At 39.0% G+C, this 9,920-nt stretch overlaps 1 protein-coding gene across 1 annotated transcript in view; it reads left to right on the top strand.

Annotated features, from left to right (window-relative positions):
- Nucleotides 1-9,920, top strand: part of GUCY2C (guanylate cyclase 2C) — a 126,612-nt gene that overhangs the window by 3,031 nt on the left and 113,661 nt on the right. Inside the window, exon 2 of the mRNA XM_012652161.1 lies at nt 8,635-8,654. Within this exon, the coding sequence (XP_012507615.1) occupies nt 8,635-8,654 (20 nt within the window). The remainder of the gene's footprint in view (nt 1-8,634; nt 8,655-9,920) is intronic.

The raw sequence follows: 9,920 nt of genomic DNA, 5'->3' as shown, positions 1-9,920 counted from the left end.
CTTTGTATTTCTCAAGCCAAAAGAAAAGTGGATAAGAAGAGTGGCTTACACTTTTGCAATGTCTTTAATGTCAGGCCTAATGGAAGATGTCTATATTCCCATATCAACTTCTACATTCAATCTGTTGCAATAACATAGGTCGTGTAGTCTTTGGAGATCTCATATGCTCGTGAGAGAAGGAGAGTGGAAAAGCAAAGAATATCTCAGTTTAATTATCAAGATACCTTTGATCTCATGGATTCCCCGAAAGGGACTCAGAGTCCTCAGTCACTCACACTTTGAGAACTGCTGTTGCATAATATATCCAGTTCCATAATCCGATTGCTCTAGGTTCAAATCCCAGCTTCCACTACTTGGTAACAGTATAACCTTAAGCAGGTTAATCTACCTCTCTAGACCTCCATTTTCTCATTTTTAAACTATGATGATAAAATATTAGTTACCTTGAAAGATTCAGGGAGGATTAAGTGAAATACTGCAGGTAAAAATTCATAGCCCAATGCCAGGCACGCAGTGAAAGAGAATACCTGGCCCTCTTCTATCGATTGATGGATGAGGAACTGGGGCCCCACTGGTGAAGTCACTTGTCGAAGGTCACACTCAACAGTTGTTACTTCCCTTTTTACATACATCATCATAAAATAATAATCATTAGAAACTATTCCATTTGAAAAACTTGGTTCTAACCTCATTTTACATGTAAGGAAAGCAAGTCAGAGAAATTAAAACGGCTTGTATAAGAACACATAGAAAGTCACTCATAATGCCAGACTAAAGACTGAGGTCCCCAGACTCCCTGTAGGCTTGGTGAAGTTAAGGATATCTCTGCTTAGGAATGAGAAGACATTTGACCTGATTAAGTTTTTTTTTTTGAGTCAGGGTCTTATTCTGTTGCCCAGGCTAGAGTGCAGTGGCATCATCATAGCTCACTGCAACCTCAAAGTCCTGGGCTCAGGTAATGCTCCTGCCTCACAGGTGTGCACCACCAAACCCAGCTAATTTTTTATTTTTTGTAGATACTAGGTCTTGTTCTTGCTCAGTCTGGTCTCAAACTCCTGACCTCAAGCAATCCTCCCATCTCAGCCTCCCAGAGTGCTAGCATCACAGGGGTGAGACACCACATCTGGCCTCCTGATCACCTTTTATTGGAAGGGGATCAAAATGTCAGAGACACAGCTTGGTCAAATGATTCTGTTGTCTTTTTATTGCCTTCCCAAATGTGGTGCCTGGCAATGCCCAGGAATATCATCACCAAGATCCTCACTTTCATCTAGAGATGGAAGTTCTCCATTATCCGAAGATCCCAGGCCAGAATAAACACAGTTCACATTGGCTTTGAGAGTAGACCAAAGAGGAAATGCTCATCATCAGGAGTGGTGTTCTGGTCAGTAACCAACCACCCTTGTGGCTAAGCAAATATTTCAAAGACAAACTTGTTTTGAATTCTTGTATTGCTTTCTAAGAGGAGAAATTTGTGAACCAGAGTGAAATCCCATCAAAACTCTCATCTCATTTAGGACACAAATGAGGATATTTTTATTTTCCTCAGAGAAATGGACATTCCAAGAACATACTTTATTCTTTATGCTTCTGAGAAGTATTTTAGCATAAGAGAACAGATTTTCAAAACCAAGAGGCGATTTTCGGGGATTTTGCAACCTCTTTCTTTTTGTCCACTAAAAAAGGAAACATAACCTTGTAGCACTTTCTCCATGAAAAATAGATGACAGTAAGACTGTTAACGATATTCATTTCATCTGAGAAGTGTGGCCATGGTTGCTCAGACCCGCCTGGGGACTTCCTGAGGGTATACATGTGTTGTTCCTGTACACTACTTACTCTTTATCTTGAATGCTTCAGGAGAGAAAGAGGCTAAAATTTGTGACACAGCAAGATTAGTTGAGAACTAGTAGTCTTATCCAGGGATAAATTTTGGTTTTAATATTTTGGTGGATCATTTAGCTGGTAAAAGGTCTTTCCCTCATGCATGAGTTTGGATCTCTGATATCAAAAATGCATAATAGGTTTGGGATGAGACAATCATGGTTTCAATTTCAGATCCCACCATTTATGTATATGGACTCTGGAGTGACAAACCCAATACAGCTTTTGTCTCAGGCTCTGTTTTCTAGAAAACTGACCAAGACATCCCTCTTTTGCTAAAATTATAAATCTAAGACACAGATGTGATGGTCGTCTATCAATACATATGACTGCATTAATAACTATTTCTGATGGGTCTATTTTCAATTGTATACCTGTCATGTCTGTTCAGAGTCTGGTGGGCATCTCATACCTGCCATGTCCACCCAACTTTTGATTCGCCCTCAACGCCACATTGACACACCTACTCCTCCCACATTCTTTCCCATCTTTGTCAGTAGCAATTCCCTTCACCTACTTGCTCAGGCCAAAAATACTAGAGTCATCCTGAGTCCTCTTTTTCTCATACTTCATACCCCATCCATCAGCAATTTCCTACCTTCAAAACATATCCAAAATGCAGCCATTTTTCTCTACTTTTGCTACCACTACTCCAGTCCAAGCTAACCTAGGTTATGAATAGCTTCCTCACTTGCAGGGAATGTGGCCAACGCTCCCTGCAAAAAACCGGGTCCCTTTGGTAGAGTTGCAAGGGATAAGAAAATAGTAGAGAAAAATGGAAAATAATTGGAAATAAAAGAATACACAGAGACAAAGGTATAGTTTTATAAGTTTATAAAAATTATAGGCAAAGTGGGATCTCAGGGGGCCTAGATTTTCTCCGTGGATCTCAAAAAGGCCACGAATGAAGTTTTACATGGTAACTTACAGGAAACAGTGATTAGTTGCCAGGGGTAACAGATTTATATAAGCAGGTAGTTCCTCTTAGGTTAACAGATTTTCAAAAGGCGTCTACAGATCCTTTAACTAATTCTATCTAGATTTTAAAATGAGAAAATGGATCAGCTGACTCCAAACCAGATTAGATGCCATTAATAACGTCAGCCTCAGAGAGCAAATTAAGTTTGTGACTGAAGGTACTTAATATTTCTTGTTGCAAATTTCCAAGAGTCAGATTTCCTTGATTAAGCAGATGTTTTTTAATGTTTTCCCAAGGAAATTGAGTTTGATTGTATATACGAGGTGTAACACAAAATTGAGTGATATTCCAATCACAATGGAGTCTAAGTTGCTTTTATAGACTTACAACCTGGTCTCCTAGTAAGGTGATGTCTGCATGTTGTAAATCAGCCACTTGGGTAGCTAATTTGCTGTCAATTTGATTTTGGGTAGACCATAATTGATTTGATTCATGATGTCAATTTTGAACAAATTCAGTGGTTTGTATGGTTTGATGTAATTTTAGAATGTCTAGTAGAAGAAAAGAGATAGTCAGAAGGAATAACCAGGCTTTAGTCTTATCCTTTGAAAACTCTTGGCCAGGGTCTCAGTTGTCTGTGGTGGCATTTTCTGCTTTTTCCCTTCGGATCTTCACTCTGAGCTTGATTCTTCTGCTTGGAATCCAGACTGTCCATCATCTGTCAAACCACAAGCAAAACCTCGCTCCACACTTTTGCCCATCCTTCTTTCTGTTTATTTTCTATATCATCTTTCCACCAAATAGGCTGGTGAGGGAAAGAGTCTGGTTGTCGACTCCCATTCCAATGCTACTCTACTGTTGTTAAATTGTCTTGTTTATGAATATTCAAAATATTTAGAGTAAATAAGGCTTGATTTATTCTATTTCTGGGGGACCATATACCTGCCCCTTTTTGTTTAAATAACATATTTTTTAAGGTTTGATGAGTATGTTCTATAATGCCTTGTCCTTGAGGATTATAAGGAATGTCAGTAATGTGTTTAATGTTCCATTTTGTGCAAAAAGCTGCAAAAGAATGACTAGTATAAGCAGGGCCATTGTCAGTTTTGATGGTGGCTGGGACTCCCATATATGTAAAACAGGAGTATAAATGTGAAAGTACATGTCTAACAGTCTCTCCAGGAGATGGAGTAGCCATAATAAGACCAGAATAAGTGTCTATAGTAACATGTACAACACCTAACTTGCCAAATGCAGGAATATGTGTAACCTCCATTTGCCATAATTCATTTGGTGAGAGGCCTTGAGGATTAACCCCTGCAGAAAATGTAGGCTGATTAATTGTTTGACAAGTGGGACAGTGAGAAACAATATGTGTGGCTTGATTCTTTGTTATGTGAAATTTTTTAATTAAATCTTTTGTATTAACATGAGTTAATTGATGAAATTGAGTTGCCTGTCAAACAGAACCAACAAGTAATTGATCTATTTTTTCATTGCCAGCCACTAAAGCGCCTGGAAGGTTAGTATGAGATCTGATATGAGTAATAAAAATTGGAAACTGGCGATTTCGTATAATCGACTGAAGTTGTTGAAACAGTTTGGAAACTTCATCAGTTTCTGTAATAGTAACTGTTTCTAAGGCTAGAACTGTTTGTACAACATATTGTGAATCAGAAACAATATTTAAAGGTGAAGTAACATCTTGTAAAAGCTGAGTAACAGCTTGCAGCTCTACTTTTTGTGCTGAAGTATAAAGCACGGTCCACACTTTGGTTACAGTACCAGAATAACCTGCCGGTCCGTTACTGCTGCCATCAGTAAAGAAAGTAGGAGCATGAGGTATAGGCGTGGATTTTACTATTTTAGGCAATATTCATTGAGTTAATTTTAGAAATTGGAGTAATTTATTTTTTGGATAGTGATTATCAATAGTTTCTACAAAATCTGATATACCCAGTTGCCAATCTAGGTTTTGCTGATAAGCCATTTGAATCTGTGAATTAGTAAGAGGAACAATAATTTTTTTAGGATCTTGGCCACTTAGCTGTTTTAGTCTTTGACGGCCTTTAAATATAATTTGACCAATTTTGTTTAAATATGTCCTAAGACGTTTTTGTTGTTTATGTGGGAGAAAAATCCATTCAATTATACCCTCTTCTTGAATTAAGGTAGCAGAGGGAGAATGTTCTGATGGATAAACAATGAAATCTACTCCTTTTTCAAGATTTACTCTTGAAAGTTGAGCTTTGTGAATACGAGACTGAATCCATGCCAATTCCTCTTGAGCTGCCTGAGTTAGTTTACGAGGACTATTAAGATCAGAGTCACCCTTCAGTATATCAAACAAGTTACTTAAAGCATAAGTAGGAATTCCTAACATAGGTCTAACCCAAGTTATGTCTCCTAACAACTTTCGAAAATCATTCAGAGTTTGTAATTTGTCTATGCGTATTTGAACCTTTTGAGGAACTGTTTTATTTCTATCGATGAGAGACCCTAAATAAGTAAATGGATAATCCTGTTGGACTTTATCTTCAGCAATTATTAAACCAAATTGAGGCAATATTTGTCTGGCCTGTTGGTACAGCTGTTCTAATTTCTGTTTGAATGAACATGCAAATAAAATGTCATCCATATAATGAATAATATAACTATGAGGAAAACATTTTCTTAGTATTTCTAAAGGCTGATTGACAAAATGCTGGCACAGGGTTGGGCTATTAAGCATGCCCTGAGGCAAGACTTTCCATTGGTACCATTTGGTTGGCTGTTGATTATTTAAAGCAGGTACAGTAAAGGCAAATTTTTCTCTACCAGATATTTGCAAAGGAATTATAAAAAAGTAGTCTTTTAAATCTACTATTATAATATGCTGGTCTTTAGGGATCATAGCCAGAGATGGAAGTCCTGGCTGAAGAGTTCCCATTGATTGTATAATTGCATTGATCTTTTTTAAATCAGTTAACATTCGCCATTTACCAGATTTCTTTTTAACAACAAATACTGGGAAGTTCCACGGACTGGTGGACTTTTCTATATGTCCTGCTTGTAGTTGTTCTTCTACTAATATTTGAAGAGCATCCAATTTTTCTTGGTTTAGCAGATACTGCTCTGTCCATATGGCTTTTGTAATATCCAATTTAAAGCCAATGCATAGTGGTGCTCTTCAGCAGCAGTGGCCACTACCCAAAATTTGGATAGCCTAAACCATACTGAGAGGAATGTGCTTTTGGTACCATGAAAGTCTTAGCCCCTTGGCATTTTTTACCCAAACCAAAACAAGGATCATAATTCATATTAAGCATCATTTGTTTAACAGGAGCAGATATATTAGATATATTGATATAAGCGCCCCATCGTTGTAACAAATCTCTTCCCCATAGATTAATAGCAATGTCAGCCACATAAGGTTTTAAAGTGGCTGTCTGTTTATCAGGGCCAGAACAATTTAAAATCTGTTGACTTTGAAATATATCAGTCATAGTTCCAATTCCAGTAAGTACCGTAGGAACTTGTTATAAAGGCCAAGCCTTTAGCCAAAAACTTTTAGAAATAATTGTAAAATCAGCTCCAGTATCTACAAGTCCAACAAAAGATTTGCCATTTAGCTTAATTTCTAATTGAGGTCTCTGGTCATTGATAAAATTTGCCAATATACTTTAGTTCCAGTACTTCCAAAACCTCCTTGTCTTAGAACATTAGATTTCCCAATTTGTATATAAGGTAATATCAGAAGTTGTGCAATACGGTCTCCAGCCTGAATGTAATAATCAGAAGTGGAAATCATCATAACTGAACTTTCTCTTGAATAGTCCGGATCAATTACACCCAAATGCACTGAAATTCCTTTCAATGTAAGAGAGCTCTGGCCTAGGATCAACTCCTCTCTACTCTGAGCAGGAGCAGCAGACTGGCCATTGTTAAACGCTCCAGAAGAATGATTCTTACGGCAGCAATTAAAACACCTACAGGAAGTTCTTTGTCCTCCGGGATTGTTTTTCCTTTGGATAGTCTCAGCCCACATTTGCATTTTATATGCATCTGACCTGCAAAATTTTAAAAATCTTTCCAACGGCACGCCATTTAATTTTAATAGATGTAAAAGCCACTTGCACTCTGAATTAGCATTATCAAAAGCCAACATATATAACACCATATTTCTTAAACCTGGAGGACTAATCATTTTTTGCACAACATCTTGTAATCTAGCAATAAAATCTACATAAGGTTTCTTAGCATTTTGTTTAACATTTATACAGAAAAGCACAGTTTGCCCAGGAGAAGCTATCTTTTCCCATGCTCTAATACAGCACTGCCGAACTTGAGAGATAGTTTGATTATATTTTAATTGAACATTTATGCCAAACCAGTTTCCTTGTCCCTTAATTCCTGCTGCCAAGATATTTATTGGCAGATCTCGGGATTGATTCAGCCACGCCTGTTGGTGGGTTTTATCCCTCCACCAAGCGGTGAACTGTAAAAATTTAGACAGAGATAAAACTGTTCGTGCCAGAGATTCCCAATTCTAAGAAATTAATCTTTCTGTTTGGGCCAATCTTTTAAGCAAGCCTTTGGTGTAAAGAGAGTCTGTACCATATGAAACATAGGCTTGTTTTAATTCTTTGAGAGTTTTAAACGGAATGAGCTCATGAATACGGTGTAGGCTTTGCAGTGTTTGTGACATCCGGTCCTGATCATCGGAATCCGAGCTCAGCTGTACTATAGCAATAGAATAAAGATATGTTTCTGAATTTCCATTTAACTGTGTTTCTCTTATACCTTTTGAGACCTTAGTTTGTTTTTTAGGATTTTTTCTAATAGCCCGTTTTAAGGATGGACCGCTCTTCTGGGAGCCATTTGCATTAGAAAGCAAGGGCTCCGCAGGTGAAAGCTTGTTCTGGCTACAGTTTCGAGCCAAAGTTCAATTTTAAAATCTTTTCGCTACTCCGTTTTTTCTACGGACCCGTGCTGGGGGCCAACGGCCATCTCTACTGGCTCTCTCTTATTCTGGCCTGATGTAGACAGAAGGTCCTAAACAAACTCCTCTTTCTTACAAAAAGCAGGCTCCGGATCTCACTGCACTTTTTTTAGGATGGAGTTCTCCATCTCGCTAAAAGAAGAGACTGAGTCTGACTCAGCATAAAAAATTTTTTCCCATGTGTTACCCTGAGCGCAATATCAATTCTTATTTCTTTAATTCAATCCCAGGAGTACTCACCTCTCTCCTTCCGGGTGTCTAGGCTCGAAGTCTTCTCCAGGTCCCCTGCAATGTGTACGGAGATACCCTCCACTCAAGGCAAAGACACTTTACCAAAAAAGACCCTGTAGAAAAATTTTCCTGCCGTATCCTGCCGGCTATGCCAGTTGCTGGGAATGTGGCCAATGCTCCCCGCAAAAAACTGGGTCCCTTTGGTAGAGTTGCAAGGGATAAGAAAATAGTAGAGAAAAATGGAAAATAATTGGAAATAAAAGAATACACAGAGACAAAGGTATAGTTTTTTAAGTTTATAAAAATTATAGGCAAAGCGGGATCTCAGGGGGCCTAGATTTTCTCCGTGAATCTCAAAAAGGCCCCAATGAAGTTTTACATGGTAACTTATAGGGAACAGTGATTAGTTGCCAGGGATAACAGATTTACATAACAGCAGGTAGTTCCTCTTAGGTTAACATATTTTCAAAAGGCTTCTACAGATCCTTTAACTAATTCTATCTACGTGAACAAATGGTTATAAAATCTTTCAAAGATTAACTTCTATGTTCTAAGGTAAATTTATCACTTAACAGAGGGGTTAAACAGAGATATATTGGCTCCATATTTTGTTTATCAGGTTATTGTGAATGGAGACAGGTAGTCTGGAGTATTAAGCAGGAACTTACTTTTAGGCAGAGTGGCTGTCTGTGGCTGTCTGTTCCAGAAGGCACTCTATTATCAGCTCTCATCCTATAGTTTTTAACAGATTCGCTTTGCTTTACAAAGCAAATCCAAACCTTTAGGTCTGAGAAACGTAGCGCCTTGTGGGATACAGCCGTTTCTGTCTTTCAGAGACGCCCTTCCGAGTGCAACACCATTTGAAATGCAAACCAACGCGTTCACATATTCCTTCAGGGCAAAGCTCTGCAAAACTCCCGAGACAAATCCTGTCTGCAAACACGTTTATATTAATTCATGGAGCAACATTCACTAGTCTTCCCGCTTCTGTTCTTGTCCCCATAATCTATTCTTTGCATCAGAATCCAGAGATATCCTTTTAAAATATCTGATGGTCAGACAATATATCATTTCTCTGCTCAAAATCCTCCAAAGACATTCCATCCCAGAATAAATTGAAAGTCCTTACTAGAGGCCTGCATGCCATGCACGGTGTGGCCTCCCTCTAAGCTCACCTCCTGCCCTGACTGCCCCTCGCTCACTCTGCCATGACACACCATCCTCCTTGTTCCTCTTATACCATGCCAAGAATGACCCTGTCCAGAACTTTTGCCACTGCTGTTCCCTCTGACCAGAAGCCACATACCTGTGTGGCTCACTCTCACTTCTCTCAGGTCCCAGCTCCCCATAGAGGCTTCCAAGACCACCCTATCAGAAATGGCTCTTCTGTGTGAGCCTCCAAGGAACATGTAGGCCTCGTGAAAATACGACTTCTGTTCAATGCTGCCTCATGAGCACAAGAAGAGTACCTGCACATAGCAAGAACTTGGTAACTATTTGTTGACTGGATGGTGGGATGAAGATCGGAGACCAAAGAAGACTGTAGCCTCGTGCACATTGGCAGCAAACAGAGCCAGCATCTTGGGAACATGAAAGAACAGGGTATCATAACGTCTATGTCTTTTTGCTTTCCTGACACTCACCAGTACTGCGCAGGAAACTTGCCGAGTCTGAGGTTGTGAGAAGAGGATGAAGACAGCAGTGAACATAATGAAAATCTTCTAAAACTGGATTGTGCAGATGGTTGCCCAACTCCATATATTTACTAAAAGTCATTGAATTGTACACTTAAAACAGATCATTTTGGCCGGGCACGGTGGCTCACGCCTGTAATCCTAGCTCTCTGGGAGGCCGAGGCGGGCGGATTGTTTGAGCTCAGGAGTTCGAAACCAGCCTGAGCAAGAG

Source organism: Propithecus coquereli, unplaced genomic scaffold (genome assembly GCF_000956105.1).
Source record: "Propithecus coquereli isolate 6110/MARCELLA unplaced genomic scaffold, Pcoq_1.0 Scaffold381, whole genome shotgun sequence".
NCBI classification, from domain to species: domain Eukaryota; kingdom Metazoa; phylum Chordata; class Mammalia; order Primates; family Indriidae; genus Propithecus; species Propithecus coquereli.
This window is presented reverse-complemented; position numbering and strand designations above follow the sequence as displayed.